Below are 20877 nucleotides of genomic sequence, written 5' to 3' on the forward strand. Positions count from 1 at the left end.
AATTGTTGTGCATATAGGTTACACTGGGCCACAATCGATGCAAGCAGGTCCTTAGTAAAAATTAAATGGAAAAAGTCTATCGGGGAAAAATTTTCTGTGTCCACCTGGACTCCTGGGTGGGCAGTGAAAGGGGGGGAACGTCAGCTTCTCCTGAATTAGGAGGAAGCCACAAGGGGTTCTGAAGGGAATAGGGAAGGCTGGCATAGGACCTAACCCTTTGGGGCTGAGGTAACACCCCACTGTTACTTGGCCTTTGCCAAAGCATTGCGTTGCTGGTGGATAGCTCTGTGATGCTGGTGGATGGTACTTCCTCCACCAATACGCCTTCGTCTGACGGGCGGACTCTCATCTTCCTCCTCTGAGGCTGTCATTGTACCATTGCTTAGGACAGGCTCGTAGTCCACGTCAGACTCAGAATCTGAATATGAGGAGGAATCCGAAGCGGAGAGCTCCCCGTTGCTCTCGTCGGCCTCAAGAATATCGTATGCCTCCTTGGCTGAATATAACCTTTGTGACATTCCTAGTGATCACAAATGGCACTGATATGACACTGATGTGGCAGATGTCACTGACAGGTGACACTGATGTGGCAGATGTCACTGACAGGTGACACCGACACGTGACAATGGGGCTGGAACTGGCAGATGGGGCTGGTAGATGGCACTGATGGTCACTGTAACACACTGAAACACTGACTGACAAAATAACAGATCGCTCTCCCTCACATGCTGTCTCTGTGTGAGGAGGGAGAGACAGGACACCGGCAATGAGAGATGATCTCATATGTTTACATTTCAGATCATCTTTCATTGGCGGCTACGATTGCGCTGTAACCGGCTGCTGTGATTGGCCGTTTACAGCAATCTGTGATTGGCTGTATCCAAAGGACACGGCCAACGCAGATTTTCCCCGATGCATGCCCTAGAGGGCGCGCGGGGAGAGAGAACACAGGAGGACGTCCAGGGACGCCCTCATGGCAGTTAGCATCCGCGCTGTAGCCGTCTTTCAGCTATAGTGCGGGGCGTGAAGTGGTTAAAAAGTCCCATACACAAGATAGTGTGATCAGATATAGATTTCCAACAACCATTCAGAGGTGATTCTTTCTGAATATATTTGGGATCCTAGTTAACTACTTCAGCCCTAAAGGATTTACCCTTTTAATGACCAGGCCTATTTTTGCGATACGGCACTCCGTTGCTTTAACTGACAATTGCGCAGTCGTGCAATGCTGTACCCAAACAAAATTGACCTTTTTTTTTCCCCCACAAATAGAGCTTTCTTTTGGGTGGTATTTGATCACCTCTGCAGTTTTTATGCGCTATAAACAAAAAACAACCAAACTTTTTTGAAAAAAAAATATTTTTCACTTTCTGCTGTAATGGATATCCCCCCCAAAAAGTAAAAAAAAAAAAAAAGTATGCTTCTACATATTTTTGGTTAAAAACAATCCCAATAAGCGTATATTGATTGGTTTGCGCAAAATTATTGGGTCTACAAAATAGGGGATAAGTTTAGGGACTTTTATTTTTTTTATTACTGGTAATGGCGGCAATCTGATTATTATTATTATTATTATTATTATTATTATTATTATTATTATTATTAATATTATTATTAATAATTTTTTTTTTGCTGGACTGTGACATTGCCGCAGTCAAATCTGACCTGACATTTTTTGCCCATCCGTGACACCAATACAACGATCAGTGCTAAAAAAAAAATGCACTGATCAATGTATAAATAAAACTGTCAGGGAAGTGGTTAACACTAGGGGCCGATCAAAGGGATTGGGTTCCCTCAGTGGGTTCTAACTGTGTGGGGCACAACAGAGATAGCTGTTCCTGATTACTAGAAATAGCAGATCTCCATGTTGTCCCCTGTCAAAAAGGGGATCTGCCTTGTTTACATATGCAGATCCCCGTTCCGCCTCTGTGGAGCCAACGCGGGTTGCTGGCAGACTTTGAGTCTACTGGACCCGCTGGCACGCTGCCCCCATAATGTAAAATGTGCAGCTTCAGTATCTCATGCAAGAAATGATGTTACAGGTACATCGTTTCATGCAGCCGGGCCACCCTGCCACAGTATGTGGGCGGTTCGGAAGTGGTTAAATACTCTGTGCTCCACTGCACACAAGAGGATTTGCCTCTTACCAGATGGATCAACCTTTGCAGGTCTAACACAGCCTTTTTACAGCTTCTTCAATGCAAGCAAAGAGCACCTCATGTATGGGATGACACTTATGCCGCATACACACAACCGGACTTTTCGAGGGACTAGGTCCGACGATATTCCGACAGACTTTCCGAATGAACGGACTTGGCCACACACAATCACACCAAAGTCCGACGGATTTGAACGTGATGACGTACGACTGGACTAGAATAAGGAAGTTCGTAGCCAATAGCTGCCCTTGCATCGTTTTTTGTCCGTAGGACCATCATACACACAAACGGATTTCTCGGCCCAGCGAAGTTCTGGTAGAAAAAATTTAAAACCTGTTCTATTTCTAAAGTCCACCGGATTTTTGGCAAGCAAAGGTCTGATGGAGCCCACACACAATCGAATTGTCCGTCTGACCTTTGCGGTCAAAAACTCCGGTCGTGTGTACGCGGCATTACTTAGCAAATCCAAGATTTCAGTATGGATGGATAAACCACATCTCATTAACATCAAGCTGTACTCGTAATTCTCACTCCAGCTCATTGTTTCACACGTGAAATAAGAAAAAACAATTAATTGCGCAGACCTCCTTTTAAAACGATTTTATTGGTATAGACATATACTTACAAGAAAGAAGGATATTCTAGGCAAATCGGTTACACACAGCATCTGGCATCCACCACTATCACAATGTACGTTTCTGTCTAATGAACGTCATCACTGAACACATAAATGCATTTACCTGCAATGAAAAAGAGGAGTTACTATAGAGTAAGTGTTACTGTACCAAATTGGCTTGAATTAAGATAAATTTATGCACACTTTTGCATTACTTTCAGTACAGCCCTCGTACATTTCAACTAAACTTGTGATCTGCTTTTATGGAGTTTAGCTTGGCAAGTTGAAATTTTAATATATAATAATAAATGAATAGGTTCAAAATTGATGAAGTAAGCAGACATAGAAAATGGGTGTCTGACCTGATCCGATATAATGGAAATATTTAGAAAATTCATGTAATATTTGTTAAAGAAGTGTTGTCTACTGCTTGGCATTGATCAGTTGTGCTAATAATAATCTTTGTGTCATTTTCACTCAGATGATTTTGGTCATATTTCCTGCTGATTTCCTTCTGATTTGATTGTAACATGTATGGCCAGCATAAGATTACTTCTACACATAACTTAGAGAGAACTTTCAATGTTGAGTAAAGAGAACTTGTCACGTTTTGAATTTTATGAATCTGAATATTTAGTCAAAGTAAACCTTGCACTTTTTTTCTATGCATGCTAAGCAGTATAGTAAATACCACATAATATGCATGGTATGTGGTACAAACACTTACCATAGTCTCTTTCCACCTCTGCGGACTCTGGGTTCCTCAGTGCAGATTTCCCAAACTTGTGTTTGGAGTTGAGCACAGACTACCAAGCCACAGGCACACAGCAGAAGCACCAATCAGCAGGAAGAGGGGAGAGCAAGGGAGTGGCTTGTAATGGTTGTGTGTTTGGATGGATACATGTTCGTTCAGCACTAGTCGCAGGCCTATAGTGTGCATGCAAGGCGGCTCCATAGAACCCTTCTGGAGAAAGAAGCTGCCCTGAACCCAGCTAGTGGTACAGGCGCTAAGGGTTCCAGCTGGAGCAGAAGGAAAGAATAACTTTGGAACAAGAGGCAGCATGTAAGGTAAGTTTTTTTTTTTTTCACATTAGTAGATGAAAAGCATTACAAAGTAAGTCCTTTGTCCTCTTTCCCTCATGCAATATGGCGGACTGGGAGACGGTATGGAGCTCAGACCGAGGCTGCTTGTTTTTTGTTTTGGTATATAGGCGGTGCGTCAGAACGCCGTCCCGCATCCCGTGAACACGTCCGTTCGTGACGAAACGCGCGTAGGGAGGTAGGGCGTGCTGACGTCACCGCGTTCTACGCCCAACCAAGAAGTGCGGGCGGCACACTAGAGCCGGCCGGCTCGTTTTTCTGTATTATACGATCGTATTCTTGTGTACATGTGAGTGCAATATTGTTTACTTTTTTATTTCCATTAAAATAAGAGGTTTTACGCTATGCGAGTGCCTTTCTGATTTTTTATATGATACACGATATCCTCGTTCCTTGTCTGGAGGCTTTGCATCAAGGATAAAGGCTGTGTGGCTCATGTGACGGTTCATCCAGAACTCCTGTGCTTTTGCCCTATTGATCTTATTGACACTGAGATCTATAATTCTGGTAAGCGGCTCCCCTTCTCACTGGTGGAGGTGATTGCTTGGATTCCCTTTAACACGGAGCATTGTGGGTGTCAATTCCATATCTTCACTTTGGAAGAATTAACACTATCCTTTGGATCATTATTTCTGGGACTTTTTCAGATTTTTTTTTTTTTTCTCTAAATTTTTTGTTGGGTTTTTTTGTTCATTTATTACAACAAATTGGTGGTGTGTTGGTTTATTTTCTTTAATATTGACAACTTATGTGATTTATATATAAGGGATATGTAATTTTATGCTAACTATATTATGGGCACTGATAACATTTTTTTTGTCACTTATATGTTTAAAAGATATTACTCACTGATATAATTTAAAATCTTTAAATTTTCAAGCTAATTGTTTGTATCCCTTTTTGTCACTATTTTCCCTTGTGATTATTGATGAATTTTTGTGATTAGAGATCTTTTTATATAGTTTTTTTTTTTTTTTTTTTTTTTTTTTTTTTTTTTTTAGCGCAGCTCACTTTTTTCACCTATTCAGGCTTTAATATTACTTTGAGTTATTATAAATAGGCAGGCTTACTTTTTATAAAAGGTTTATATTTTCTCCTCTTAAAGCCAATCTGACCTGTCCTAAAATGTTTCTAAGGTCACAGATACCTGTAACTGTGATATCCTTTAGACCCTAGGTCCAGGCAGTGCATGAGACTAGAAATTCTTCCCCACATTAAGGCTTGATTCACACTGGAATCGGCTGTGCATCGCACAGGAACGCTGTGCATCCCCATTCTACAGTTCAGGGATGAACCAGGGCCAAATCCTTGCCTGAATTCGGCCCTGAAACAGTGCTAAAGATGCACTCTCTGTGCAGTGCGCTCCGCAGCTGCCCTGGAGATATGTGAACCGGCTCCATAGAGAACCGGTCACATTCTCCTGCTATGTGAATTGGATGAAAAACCTGCATCCAATTCTCATAGGTGTGAAAACTTACCACTTTTGATTGAAGTACTAAATGCCAAAGCCTTTATTTTAATTTTACAGTTAAATGTCAGGCTGTGGTGGTATAGTACTATGATCAGAAGTTTTCAGGAAGAGTTGATGCCTGCAGCCTGGTCTTTAGTCCTACGGGGATTCTGAGTTACACAGAAATCCGTCAATCCTAAAGCCGAACTCCAGCGTACACCCAGAAATGTGCGCTGTAGTAAGTGACATCACTGCTTGGTCCAGATTTCAAAACACAGCTGGTTTCCTATGTCTTTACAGTCTAGCTCTTGTCAGAACATTGTCATTCCATTTGGTTATTGGTTCACCTTTTTTGTATTTTTTTTTTTTTTTTTTTTTCTTTATTTTCAGACCTTTTACAGGTTGTTAAACTTAAGCTCAGTGTGGCTGTGCAGCCCTTCAGACGTTCCCAGTGGAGGATTTCAGGACATGGCAGTCGTTGTGATGGATGGAAACTGCTCCATGATGGATAAAGCTCTTTTGGCTCAGAAATACAATGCTAAAATGCTGCTTCTTGCCAGTAGAGAAGGTCTGGTAAGTGTTGGGATTATAGACATCCCTCATTGCTTTTGAAAATCTTTTTTTTTTTTTTTTATCTTGACATTTCCGTTAAGCTGGCCATGGATGGATCAAATCTCCACCTGTTTAGCAGGGACCAGCTGAGATTCCATCAATCTATGGGCAGACTCGTTCTACTACTGAAGTAGATTCCTAGATTGCCTTCAGTTGAACCAGCCTGTTGGATTTTTTTGCATGCGACCACTGCCGCAAACAGTTATCACTGTGATTTGCTGGCAGGGAAAGCTCCTAGCCTGCAGAAAACAATAGCACTGTGGGAGGGATTTCCTCATCTACACTAAAGCTCCATTGAGACATGATTTCCAAATGGCTACAAAACGTGGATGCGTTTGCGATACCATTACTTCTAATGGCACCCCAATTGTGCAACAAATCACGCAAACAAAATTGCTCACGTCCCCCCATTTTGCTGTGCGACAATCTTGGGGCGATTTGGGTGCCATTAGAAGTAATGGCATCGCAAACACGCCCCATGTTTTGCAGCCATTTGGAATCGTGCCAATTCCGCCTGCGATCTTGTGTGAATGGAGCCTAACTGACGTGTATAAACCTATGGGCTGCTATAGTCTTTTGAGTTTTATATGTAGCAACACACAATACATTTCACATTTGAGGAATAAATATAAGATATTAAGAGATTACGCATGTCAACATGAACATTGACTTCTTCTCTTTTCTTTTTTTTTTTTCTGTGTTCACTTGATGTTCTAACAAATCTGCATTCTCCATTGCAGCCTGCTCCCCAAGACAGCAAAAGCAGCCTGTTGACAATACCGATTGCATATGTAAAATATGGAGATGTCATAAACATGGCACAGGTATATCATTGTGTGTGTGTGTGTGTGTGCGGTTTTGCTGCATTTAGTCTGTTAAACTTTTCCTTGTGAACACTTATCTTATGATTGTAAGGATAGTTATAGCTTTCATATATTGCTGCAATGTTCTTACAGAGTGCGTAGAACCATTCACAGGAATCCACTCTGCATAAAAATTCAAAATTTTCCTTTCATAATCAACTACTCACTTCGCACAAACATACTTGGATTCAATTTTTCAGAAACTAGTTAACCACTTAAAGTGGAGGGCCACCCTGAAAAAAAAAAAAATACCTTAAAAATGAGAAAAAAAATCATAAAAAAATGAAAATTTTTTTTTACTTACCAGAAATGCCTGTTGCTAGGCACATCATCCTAATCTGCCTCTTCCTCCTCCGCGGAGATCTTCTTTCTTCTCTCCTCCGTGCAGCGTCTTCTGGGTAATGGGACGCGTTGTGTTCTGGGAACTGTGTGTCCCAGAACACAGCGCGTCCCATTCACAAAGCGCTGCGCGGCTCGCGCATGCGCAGTAGGAAACGGGCAGTGAAGCCGCAAGGCTCCACTGCCTGTTTCCCTTAGATCGAATGGCGGCACCGGGACCCAAGAGCCGAGGGACGGGTCGGCCTCGGACGGCTGACATTGCGGGCCCCCTGGACAGGTAAGTCGGCTTAATAAGTCAGCAGCTACAGTGTTTGCAGCTGCTGACTTAAAATAAAAATTTAATTTTTTTAAACCGGCCCTCCTCTTTAAGGACCGGGCCTATTTTTCAGACTCTCTATTTACAAGTTAAAATCAGGTTTTTGTTTGTGTTTTTTTTGCTAGAAAATTACTTGGAACCCCCAAACATTATATATTTTTCTTTAACACCCTAGAGCATAAAATAGCGGTCGTTGCGATACTTTGTCACACCGTATCTGCGCAGCGATCTTGCATTTGTTTTGGGGGGGAAAAATACACTTTTTTGACTTTAAAAAAAAGACAACAGTAAAGTTGGCCTAATATTTTTTGATCTATTGAAAGATAATGTTACGCTGAGTAAATTGATACCCGACATGTCCCGTTTCAACATAGTGCCCGCTTGTGGAATGGTGACAAACGTTTACCCTTTAACAATCTGCATAGGCGTGGGTCGTGGCTTAGACGTACATGTGAGCAGATGTGCCTCACATTGGCTTCGGCATCCTGATATAATTCATCCTGTTGTGAGTGTATACCCCTGCAGCAATTGACCGGACACTCAGCTCCCAACATGGAGCTACCCCCACTGCGACTCCCGGTTGAAATCTACCCAAGTCAGGGATGACTAAAAGGCAGGAGGAGAGTTTGCTGAGCGGCAGCTCCAAAATGGCGAATCCCTGCTCCAACCGCACACAGCTAAGGACCGACGGCAATGCTGGAAAAATATGCCCGATCCAGGTGGTCAGAAACCTATGCAGCAGCCACACACATCGTATGGAGCAAAAGCAGCGAAAAACTGCCCCACTGTGAAACAGCAGTACATGGAACAGCATGCAGCAGAGAAAATGGCGCCGGCAGCACTTGGCACCGCAATGAGTACACACTCGTCTCCCCTCCCTCCTCTTGGTATAGCAGACGCCTCTGACCCTGAGCATAGAGAACCCTCCCTGCAAGATATCCTCACTGCAGTCCATACCTATGGCTCCTCACTCAGACTTGTCCACAGAGGTTAGAAGCATGAAAGAACTTCTACTGCAAGTCAGACATGACATGCAAAAGATCAGAAAAGGGCCACTGCCTTTGGCGGGTAGGGTGGCTCCTTTTAGAGGATGAGCTGCCTCCACTTGTGCAAGATGTTCAAATGACTGCTGCTAAAACGTCAGATACGACGGCCAGAGTAGAAAACACGGAAAGTAGGCTGAGACGGAGTAGTATCTGCATAGTTGGTATGCCTCAATCTGAAGGGAAGAACCCTGTTGACTTCATTGAAACTTGGCTAGTTGACGCGTTTGTTAAAAATAACCTTACTCCATTTTTCTCTGGGGAAAGGGCTCATAGGGTGCCTCCTCGCCCACCGCCACCAGGGGGCAATGACAGACCTTTCCTGCTGAAACTTTTACACTATAAAGATAGAGATGCTATCCTTTACATCGCTAGACAAAAAGCTAATCAAAATATCCATATATACGGATTTCTCAGCAGCAGTTAAAAAGCAGAAGGCTAGATTCTCTAAAGTGAAGAAACGCCTGTGAGCAATATCGTGATGTATTCCATGTTTTACCCGGCCAAAGTACGTGTAGTAGCAGATGGTTCTGTATACTTTTTTTGAAAACCCGGCGATGGCTACCAACTGGCTAGATTGTCCTGAGCGACACCTGCGAGCGGCTACTCTAGATAATGGCCCAAGCTAGATCATGAGTTAACTTGCCTGCATATATTCTGTTTGCTCACCTTGCTAACAATGGAGCCCAAAGAGGAACACTTTGGATTTGCTTTATTACATCTCTTCACAGTAACTTGTGTTCTTGATGTCACAGCACAAGGTCCTAGGCCTCACTTGTCCCCCCCTTACTTAGCCCCACGTGGCATGATTGGAAGGCTTTCCAATGGGAACTTCCGTTTTCTTGATTGGACGACTGTTCATTTCTTTTTGTTTTTTAAGCCCTGGTTGGGGGGCTCTACCTCTGCAGATCCTTTTTTATATATATATATATATATATATATATATATATATATATATATATATATATATATATACATTTATTTATTTTTATTTTTTTTTTACCACACACCTCTTGTGTCCCAGAGTGAGATGACTGATGGCAGCCACATGGAGTACCTCCTGCACACGAGCCATCATGGTTAAGTGCTTGACCAGACCTTCTGGTCCTTTTCTGATGGGTATGTGGGAATCTCGTGCTTGTGTTATTGCTAGTGTTTATGTGCCCCCAACTTTTACATTGACAGTACTACAATGTTTATCTAGATTTTTGGCTAAACCTCCTCAGCTCCCAGTGTATGTTCTAGATGACTTTAACAGTGCACTGGATACCTCACTTGATGTGCACAAGAAATACTGCCCACAGGGCCCCAGAATAATTACTGCCTTGGCAAAATTTATGGCTGAATTTGGGTTGACGGATCTCTTGAGATGTAAGTTACCTCTCAAGGCCCACTCTACGCTATCGCGTATAGATTTTGCGCTTGGGAATGTCATGACTCGCTGCTATGACCCTGTGGTGACATATCTGGCCAGGGGCCCATCTGACCATTCCCCAGTGCAGCTCGGTTTAAATTTCCATAAGGATAGACTAGCTGTCCATTGGAAGCTGAACCCATTCTGGCTCCATCTATTTACTGATACTGAACACATGCAGGTTCATATTAGAAACTTTTTACTGGACAATAAAGCTTCAGCCGCATCTGGTGTGGAATGAGATACCTAAAGGCTTTCATTAGCAGTATGTGCATTAAAGAGATGGCTACGATTAAGACCAGGAGCAGACAGTGGGCCAGGGATGCCACTCTAGCTGTAGATATAGCAGAAGAAACATTTCTGCAGACTTCTATGCCTGGCCATGAGAGGCAGTGGATAGATTTACAAAAACTTTACCGTACTATGCATCAACAACAAGCTGATAATGAGCATTCCTTTACCTACCAAACGTATTTTGAAGAGGGTGAGAAAACTGGCCATCTGCCACCTGATAGACAGGTCCCAATAACCTTCCCAGGTCATACACAGATTAGCCATATCACCCACGCAGGCAGTTACAGACACTCCTACCGGAGTTAATCCTATATGCTTACTGATGCTTTATTACCTAAATTCTTTGCCGAATTCCATGTATGAAGCGGTAGAGGTGGTCCTTTTGAAGCCAGGGAAAGATCCTGATCTAAACTGAATCCTATAGGCCCATCTCCTTGCTGAATATGGATTTAAAATTGCTTACAAAAGCCATCGCCATGGGACTCTCAAAGGTGACGTCTAAACTTGTGTACTCTGATCAATCCAGATTCATACCTAATCGATCTACAGCAAACAATCTTTGTCGCCTATATCTGAATATGCAACTCCCTACTGACAACCAGTGTCAGAGAGCGATCTTCTCGCTAGATGCCGCTAAGGCATTCAACAGTGTTGAGTGGAATTACTTATGGCTGGTTCTGGAAAAACTCAACCTGGGTGAGACAATCGTTTCACGGATCAAACTATTATATTAAGCACGAAAGCATGTATCAGAATTAATAACGCCTTATCACCATCCTTTGCTCTGCACAGGGGTACAAGGCAGGGTTGCCCCCTATCCCCACTGCTATTTGTGCTGGCCATTAGAGGGAGCTCTGAAATGGGTGTAAACATATACTATATGTAGCCAGATGGCCACTAAAAATGGATAACTCTGTCCTTTCAGTTATGAGATACATTTGTTGTAAAATGAAAATGTTACCCGATTTAAAAAAAATAAAGAAATATCCATAGGCGACGTTTAAAAATGTCTACAGGTTACATGTTTAGTTAAAGAGGAGGTCTTGGTACTAGAATTATTTCTCTTACTTTAACGATTACGGCGATACCTCACATGTGTTTTGAACACCGTTTTCATGTGCGAGCATGGCTCGCGTATGTGTTCGCTTCTGAGCGTGAGCTTGGCGGGACGGGGCACTTTTTAAAAGTTTTATATTTTTTTCCTTTTTTTTTTTTTTTTTTTTTTTTTTTTTTTTTTTTTACTGTCCTTTTTAAACAATGTTTGGGTCACTTTTATTCCTATTACAAAGAATGTAAACATCCCTTGTAATAGAAAAAAAGCATGACAGGACCTCCTTAAATATGAGATCTGGGGTCAAAAAGACTTCAGATCTCATGTTTACACTAAAATGCAATAAAAAAAAAAAAATTCCCCTTTTTAAGAGCATCTGCAGAAGGGACGTTTGATGTTGCTTCCGCCCTCCAATGCTATGGAGCCGAGTGGGGGGGCCATCTTCCCCTGACTCAGCAGCCAGGCATACAGGGGAGGAGGCGCAATGGTATCCACTACCGACGGCCCCAGTAAGCGTCGGAGACTGGCCCCGCTAAAGGCGATCTTGCCGCGATTCCGACGCAGAGACCACTTTTATGTGAAAGCAGACCGCCCGCTGAAGAAGGTTATGGCACCTAGCTGCTGCCTTTCCAATGATATTCCTCTTCAAAGTGCTGATGTATATCCATGGTGGGCGGTCCGTAAGTGGTTAATATGTACAAGCCAGTGGTTCATATTGATGGGATTTAAAATCGGGACTCTAGTTTTGCAAACCGAGAATGTTAAATGCATGGTCTATTGTGCCTAATAAGGGCAATAGAAATAATTTAATTTCTTTGGGGGGGGGGGGGGGGACATATTAACCTATAACTTGAGATATTATGTACATTTAATGTTTCTGCTCCGCAAAAATGTCATGGTTTAAAGTGATTGTAAAGGCTGAAGGTTTTTTATGCATTTTTATGCATGCAGGTAAAAAAACCTTTAACCCTTTCACAGCCAGAGCCGTTTTTGCACGTTTAAAAAATAATTTAGGTCTGAAGATTACATAAAACCCCTAAACATTATATATTTTCTGAAAGCAGACACCATAGAGAATAAAATGGTGGTGGTTACAATTTTTTTATGCCACTTATTGCCACAAATTTTAGGGGGCGCAAAAATGAAATTAATTACCCAACAGTGGTTCTAAAAGCAGAAGTTTTTTTATCTGTTTGCAGCAGCCCCCCTAATACTTACCTGAGCCCCATCTCTATCCAGCGATGTTGCACAAGAGACTCAGCTATCCGGGACTCTCCCTCCTTATTGACTGAGAGACACAGCAGACTGCTGTCAAAGTCATTGAGTCAATGAGGAGAGAGGGGGAGCGGGTCCCGGCCACTGCTCCATGTCTGAATGGAGCATTGGCTCGGCTTGGGTGCCCCCATAGCAAGCTAATTGCAGTGGGGGCAGGAGGGAGGGACCAGGAGCGCTGGCGGGGAACCAGAGAAGAGGAGTATAGGGGCTACTCTGCACAGAGTAGGTGTGTATGACCTGTTATTTTTAAATGGGAGGGGGAAGCCTCAAAATCACTTTAACCATGTCAGTACCCTATATTTTCTCTAGATGATGCTTTAAAAGCCCCCTATATGTCAATAGTTTAGCGTTATGAAGGAGATCTTGTGCTAGAAATATTGCTCTCATTCCGGCATGCACAGCGATATGTTAACTTATATCACAATCAACCGTTTCAGACATAGGTGCCGGCCGTGTGCATTTTATGTTTGTACATGCGTATATGTTGGGGAGGGGGGCCTCAGTCTATTGGGTGGGGATTTTATGTGCTTGGGTGTAACTTACATTTTTTTACAATTTTTTTTTTAATTTTATTTATTTTTTTGCGACGGGTTCTCTTTAATGAGATGACCAGGGTCCGAAAGACCCTCCAGATCTCTCCTGTCCTCCACTGATTTGAATGCAGTGCACATCACGCTGTATTACATTCTTTCCCAGCCTGCACGGCTGGGGAGACTGTCGACAGGAACCCGGAACTGGTGTTGCATGTCACTTCCAGGTCGACAACTAGAAGGGGGTGAGCAGACGTGTTTCCCCCCCCCCCCCCCCCCACCTGGTGGCACCTGCTATGCCAGTCCCTGCCTGCAAATGCGTGTGTGGAGCCTGGGATACATAGCTGGGGGGGCACACGAGGGTTGTGGGGGGCAGCCCAGGTGCCAGGCCCGAAACTTCTGGTCGCTATGGCGACTTGGCGCCTGGGGTTTGTCAAGCCCTGCACTGGATAAGCCAAGGTAAAGTTGCTCCCTCCAAATCTCATAGTTGTCTAAATACCAAAGCATGGCAACCCTAAGGTCAGGGAACCGCAGCTGTAATTTCTGAACCCTACACTGACTCGGTCACTGTATGTGCAAGTGGAACCTTTCATGGTTAATGGGCGTGGAAGTTAACTTTGCAGTCTTCTCCTTAGGTGCCAGAAGACCTTGTCCCAGTGCTGCCGGAGACCTCTCTGAGACGTTTTAAGAGAAGATGCAACTTTTATTTTATTTTTTTATTTTTTTTATTTTTTGCACAATTCCCCTTACCTTAACTCAATCTGGGGAATTGGATAAACCTTTTCTGACAGTAGCTTCCTTTAAAATGACCCGTGCATATTTTAAAACAAGCCTTTTGGTGCCAATACTGACACGTAACAAATTCAGGAAGTTCTTACTACCTCTACTAAGAACCTATCACAATGACTACAACAGATTAAAAAAAGAATTGGCCTCCAGTTATCGGATTAGGAAACTGGTGGTAATTAAAACCAAATCTAAGCTGGCGTACAGAGGGATGCCAGTGCTCAGAGCGATAAAAATAACACTTGTATATGTAGATGTCTACGTAACACACTGTCATGTGTTATTTTTATCTTTTTCTTCTTTACTTTTCCTATTTGAAACTATGCACCCTAAAAAATCCCCTTCTTGGTCTTTCCAATTATATAAAATTTTATTGCAGAGAGATCACATCACAAAGAAGAAGTGCAACATTTCGGAGCCATCATGCCTGACGAAGGGATCTACGCGGCTCCGAAATGTTGCACTTGTTCTTTTGTGATGTGATCTGTCTGCAATAAAAGCTTTGGACTGCATTTGAACATCCATGGTGTGCCAACGAATATGTGCATAGTAAGTATCAGCTATTGTTCCTTTTTTTTAATATGCTTTTTTTCTAATGGTAAAATGAAAAGGGTTTGTAACCTTTACCAAACTTTCTTTGATAGGATGTGACAATTTGGAAATTTCTTAAGTCTTGGAAGCCTGAAAACCCCCTGTGGTGTGTGTGTGTGTGTGTGTGTGTGTGTGTGTGTTTTCTACAATACCAGCTAGCTAAAATTTTAGATCAATTTCACATACTGGTATTAAAATATGGGAGAGAGGGAATGACAAAATATGCTACATACAATACTGACATTGCCTTGTTTTGTGCACTGAAAGTGTCAGGTAGGTAGCTGTGCTGCATGGTGCAGTATGTCTACATTAGATTATCATAGGAAAATAATTGCAGGCTTAGAAGATTGGGTTTCTGCTGTGAATACAGCAGTCTCCTTGTATAGATGTCATTGGCAAATCAAATGACTGGCTACGCCAAAAATACGGTTGACCAAGTGACTGGCTGGTTGGAAATTTGACTGAATGTGTAAATTTGACTGTTTTTTTTTTTTTTTTCTTTTCTTTTCTTTTCTTCCTAGGTGATTGGAAAGGATATCGCTGTGGCTTTGTACTCCCCTCCACTCACACAGTTTGATTTCAGCCTGCTGGTTATTTTCCTTATCTCTGTGTTCACTGTGGCATTGGGTGGTTACTGGAGCGGACTGTCTGAGATGTAAGTATAAATGATAATATTTAACGCCACTGATGCTTTTGTAAATTCTTGCACAGTCATTTACCCCTTCCAATATCACCCTAATTAGAAATAAATTGATTTCAAGATACTTTTATTGTCTTATTTTCTAGAGTATAATATGGCAGACATCTAAACCTACTTTGGTATTTGTATTGCTTAGCTTAAAGTGGTTGTTAGAGAAGTGGATCACAGGAGTGCGGTTTGTTTTGCACTCCTGTGGCTCGTTTTCAGCAGACAGGCTGAAGTCCACGGTCGGCTGATGTCACAGCTGGTACAGGGAAGGATCGTCGCCATATGGTAAGGATCTGCCCACATACCTGAACGGGCACCCATCTCAGCCTCTCAGTGAGCCGCTGAGAGCCTGGGCTGGCCGCTCACATTCCTTCCACAGCCCAGCGCTCCAGTCAGCATGGGGGCAGAGCAGAGAGCTGCTGACTGACAGTCACACCAGCTCCGGGAACTCTGAGAATGGAGCGATCGGCAATGTTAGATCACTCGGTTCTCAGTGTTGGAGGCACCGGGGGACAGATGCAGCATCAGACCGATGCTGCATCCACCTAGGCAAGTATGATTCTAAAATATCAAGAAAACCCATACTTCTCTTTTAAATATGAGCAAAGGATATCCCTCTATAGTGTGTACTTATCTCAATTAAGAGCACTAAGTGTCAATTTCTGTCTGCTGCATCATTCCTCTATCAGCATGACTTGCTTCTCTTAGTGTCAGGAAAACTTGTCAGAAAAAGTGACCGGGAGGGATCTCCAGCTGATTGACCACCTCCAGCTCTTTTCCTGTGTGCTGTGGGGGGGGGGGGGGGTTGCCTTCCCTTTCCTCTGAACTCTCAGACAAGCTCTAAAATTCAGCACATTGGCTGTCGAAAAGACTGCAGATAAACCTGTACAACTTGTGTAGGAGGATTTGTTCAAGCGGATCTATTCTTGTCCATTTCCCTGAACCTTTCAGTTATGTTCAAATATAACCACGATTTTTTTGTTTTTGCTTCTTCTTTCAATACCATCTGGACAGGGGGTTTCCCCTGCAGACGGCCTGATTTGCCCTGTTTGTATTCTTATACTGTATTTTGCCAAAATCTTTAAATAATTAAAAAAATAAAAATGTACCACAGTAGTTCTAAATGGAAAAATCATTATTTCAAGTAAGTTATGCTATGTTTGTAATTCAGGGAAGACTTAAGACCTTCTCCAAGTGAAGATGAATGCGAAGGAAGAAAAAATAAAGATGAAAATGTGACATTTACACCTCTCACTGTTATCCTGTTTGTTGTCATTTGTTGTGTCATGCTGCTTCTCCTGTACTTCTTCTACAAATGGCTAGGTAATGGACTTCAATTTCTTGTGAATTTGGGTGTACTTTTTTTTATTTTTTTATTTTATTTTTTTCCGACTCACTCAGTAATTAGGAGATGATTAAAATAGGGGTGGAAACACAATGTGTATTTTTTTTTTTTTTTTTTTTTCAATTACTACAATTATAAAAAAAAATTATATATATATATAATATATATAATATATTATTATTATTTTTTTTTAATGTATCCTTTTTAGTAAAATAATAATTTCTTCCCATTCGGGATATTCGGCCTCCTAATTTGTCCTTTTTTACCATACTCATTGAAAGTGAAAAAAAAAACTATTTTTGGTTGTCCCCAGAATAGTGATAGTTCTGATGACATCCAAAGATTTCTTCACTTGGTAGGTATTTTTTTTTTTTTTTACTTTCTGCTATAAAACATATCCAATAAAAATATGTAAAAAAAATATTGAATTTCTTTATAAATTTAGGCCTATATGTATGCTGCTACGTGTTTTTGCTAAAAACAAATCCCAATTAGCATATATTGATTTTTTTGGAGACTTATGGAATTTTTATTAATTTTTTACAAGCAATGGCAGTGATCAGCGACTTATAATGGGACTGCGATATTGCGGCAGACAAATCGGACACTTTTTGGGGACCAGTGACACTAATGCAGTGATCAGTGCTAAAACATATGCATTTCACTATACTAATTATTATCATACAGGGTTTATATAGCGCCAACAGTTTGCGCAGCGCTTTACAATTTGAGGGAAAACAGTGCAGTTACAATACAGTTCAATACAGGAGGAATCGGGGAGCCCTGCGCATTAGAGCTTAGTCTAAAAGGGGGGAGTGTCAAGTGTAAAAAAAAAGTTAACAGCTGTGGGGGATGATCAGATGGAGAAAGTGAAATAACTAATGACACTGGCTGGGAAGGGCTTAACATCAGGGGCGATCAAAGGGTTAACTGTGTGCCTAGCTAGTGTTTGTGCATTGTGGGGGAGGTGCTTGTATTAGAAGAAGGCATTGATCCATTTTCCTGATTTGCAGAGAGACAGGATCCATGCCTTCCCTACTGACAGAATGTCAATCTGCCTTGTTTACATAGGCAGACCTCTGTTCTGCCTCTGTGCTAAATGATCAGCAGACATCAAGTCTGCGGTACCCACAAATCATCTTCCACGGTGTATAATCACAGTGGGATTGGCCCTCCAACGTCATGTATACGTGCCCCACACCTGAAAGTGCAGGATTACATACTAGGTACATGATCTTTTGCAGTAGAGCCACCTTTCCACTGTATATAAGTTTATACGAACGGAAGGCGGTTAATCATACATCTGACTGATCTTAGAAAATCTGACTTTGTGCAAGTGTAGGAATTGATGCTGGTTTGAAGCCAAAGAATAGTCGCACTAAATATTGATTTGGCGTTTTCTCCTGTTTGCTGGGTTTGTATTTTGTAAATTATTAAAAATAAACAAATAAAATTTATATTTTTTGAAAGTATGTTTTTACAGCATTTCTTCACACCTGCCTAAAACTATTGCACAGCAGTGGCGGTCCATATGGGGTGCAGCAGAGCTGCCCCCCAATCCATACAGTAAAAAATAAATGGCTGCACATCTATGAAAGTCCAATTGCCGTTTGGTGTCTTTTGATCTCTCTGTGATCAATAAATGGCAATTGTACTTTAATAAATTTACAAGCATTTCTTTTTTACTTCATATACCCATGGAGACAGGCAGGAGCTAGCACTTGATTGAAGTTCCTATCGACACAGTTAATTCACCTGGAGCAGCGAGTTCTTTATTCTTTATTTCCCCTAATTCATGTGCCCGGCCACTAATCTACATGCAGGCCGCTGGACGCATGAATTCCAACGGGTGTTTCTTTTCTTTTTTTTTTGTTTGTTTGATCCTCTGCTGATTTTGTACGTTTTGCCCACTGACCAAAAAAAAAGATCAGTCTGTAATTTTAATGGGAGGTTTATTTTAACAGTGAGAAACAGAATAACAACAAATATCTAGAAAAAAATGCATTTCAAAAAAGTGCTTTCTTGAGCAGGGGGACCTTACGAGTGCTGCAAGATTTCAGTCCTTCACAACGTAGTGTGTTACCAATTGTTTTCTTGTTGACGGTCTCAGCTGCCTTGAGATTATTGACAAGATTCTCCTGTGTAGTTCTGGGCTGATTCCTCACCGTTCTCGTGATCATTGAAACTCCACGAGGGAAGATCTTGCATGGAGCCCCAGACAGAGGGAGATTGAACGTTATTTTGTTTTTCTTCCATTTGCGAATAATCGCACCAACTGTGGTCACCCTCTCACCCAACTCTTTGGCAATGGTTTTGTAACCCATTCCAGCCTTGTGTAGGTCTACAATCTTGTCCCCGACATCCTTGGGCAACTCTTTGGTCTTGGCCAAGGTGGAGAGATTGGAATCTGATTGTTTGCTTCTGTGGACAGGTGTCTATTATACAGGTAATAAGCTAAGATTAGGAGCACTCCCTTTAAGGGAGTGCTTCTAATTTCAGCCTGTTACTGGTATAGAAGACACCAGGGAGCCAGAACGCTTGCTAAATTGATGGGGGATCAAATACTTATTTCACTCATTAAAATGAAAATCAATGTATTACTTTTTTCGAAATCAATTTTTCTGGATATTTTGTTTGTTTTTCTGTCTCTCACTGGTAAAATAAACCAACAGTTAAAATTATAGACTCATCATTTCTTTGTCAGTGGGCAAACATAAAAAATCAGCAGGGGGTCGAATACCTTTTTCCCCCCACTGCATAGTCACTTTATAATACATGCCTCTATTTTCAGCTGAATTCTATCCTTTTGGGTTTCATTCATAAAGACAGGACTGTGTAACTACTTTTGTTGAAGGAATATGTAATCCCATTATTGAAAACCCTTTTTTATTAGTAATGTGGAAATAAGTTTGTTTTGGAAAGTTTTATACTTGCAACTATTTACATGTGATTCTCTTTGCCTACAGTGTATGTTATCATTTGTGTGTTCTGTCTGGCATCTGCAATGAGCTTGTTCAACTGCCTTTCTGCATTGATCCGGAATATCCCATATGGAAGATGCAGGTGTGTCTTTTATCATAAATATTAAACATAATTTTCAGGTTGGACATCATAAGATAACATTGTCATTTTTTGCTTTCCATAGAATTTCATGCTTCAGTAAAAGTGGTGAAGTGAGGCTCCTTTTCTTGGCTGTCTTTTGCATAGCTGTGTCTGTGACCTGGGCAGTATTCCGAAATGAAGATAGGTACTGTATGTGATAACGGGGACAGAACAATACTTCACTTTCATGTGACACGCTTTTCCACTGTACTATAAATAAGTTGTTTGTATTCACTGTGCAGCTGCTGGTGTCTCACATTGAAAATATGTACAGCTGACATGCATATGTTCACAGGATGTTCAGATTGAGAATTTTCATGCGGCTTTATGTAGAAAGAGAAATGAAAACAAAATGCACGGCAGATTTAAATATCCTGGGTTCACCAGAGTATAAGAATCTTGCCTGTATCTGATGGCCAGTGACTTGGGCCCCTTTCACACTGACGTCCCGTTCAGGCCCGCCTGTCAGTTTTTCAGGCGGACCTGAACGGGTGCTCCATAGAGCTCTATGGAGCGTCGGATGTCAGCGGTGACATGTCCGCTGACATCCGACCCGCTCCGATCCGAAAAAATGTAACAGAGGAAAAAGCTATTTTTTCCATCCGTCATCGGATCGGGTGACGACGGGCACTGCGGTCCGTCGTCATCCGATCTCCCATAGGGGAGAGCGGCGCTGTGACAGGTCCGTCCCTGCGCAGTATGCAGAGACGGACCTGTCATCTCCCTGCTCAGCGGGGATCGACTGAGTGATCCCCGCTGAGCAAACGGATATCCACGGGGCGGATCAGAACTTAGGAACCTTAGTCACTCGGACCTTACATCAATAATAACATCCTATATACACTACTATGCATAAGTTTTAGACAAGTGTGAAAAAAATCCTGTACGTTAAGAATGCTTTAAGAAATAGGAGTGCTAATAGTTTATTTTTTTATCAATTAACAAAATTGAAAGTGAATGAACAGAAGAGAAATCCAAATCAATATTTGGTGTGACCATTCTTTGCCTTCAAAACAGTATTGATTCTTCTATGTACACTTGCACACAATTTTTGAAGAAACTCTGCGGGTAGGTTTTCCCAAACATCTTGGAGAACTAACCACAGATATATTGTGGATGTAGGCTGCCTCAAATCCTTCTTTCTCTGAATGTAATCCCAGACAGATTTGCCCACAGCAAGGAACAGATCCGTGAATTGCACTGGCTCTTTAAAGTGTCCTCAAACATCAAGGTTCAGCATAAAGCAAAAGTAGTATCCGGCAACTCCAACATCTGTGTGAATATCTTTATTTCTTGCAC

The 20877-nt window shown here is 41.8% G+C and overlaps 1 protein-coding gene across 2 annotated transcripts in view; it reads left to right on the forward strand.

Annotated features, from left to right (window-relative positions):
- The window catches only part of SPPL2A (signal peptide peptidase like 2A), a 113169-nt gene that overhangs the window by 40426 nt on the left and 51866 nt on the right, over positions 1 to 20877 (forward strand). For both annotated transcript variants that reach the window (XM_077468866.1, XM_077468868.1), the window contains exons 3-8: positions 5720 to 5902; positions 6682 to 6765; positions 14965 to 15098; positions 16303 to 16454; positions 19443 to 19539; positions 19622 to 19723. In XM_077468866.1, the coding sequence (XP_077324992.1) occupies positions 5720 to 5902; positions 6682 to 6765; positions 14965 to 15098; positions 16303 to 16454; positions 19443 to 19539; positions 19622 to 19723 (752 nt within the window). The remainder of the gene's footprint in view (positions 1 to 5719; positions 5903 to 6681; positions 6766 to 14964; positions 15099 to 16302; positions 16455 to 19442; positions 19540 to 19621; positions 19724 to 20877) is intronic.

Source organism: Lithobates pipiens, unplaced genomic scaffold, assembly GCF_037356315.1.
Source record: "Lithobates pipiens isolate NorthernLeopardFrog02 unplaced genomic scaffold, aLitPip1_a1.2 Scaffold_8, whole genome shotgun sequence".
Taxonomy (NCBI): domain Eukaryota; kingdom Metazoa; phylum Chordata; class Amphibia; order Anura; family Ranidae; genus Lithobates; species Lithobates pipiens.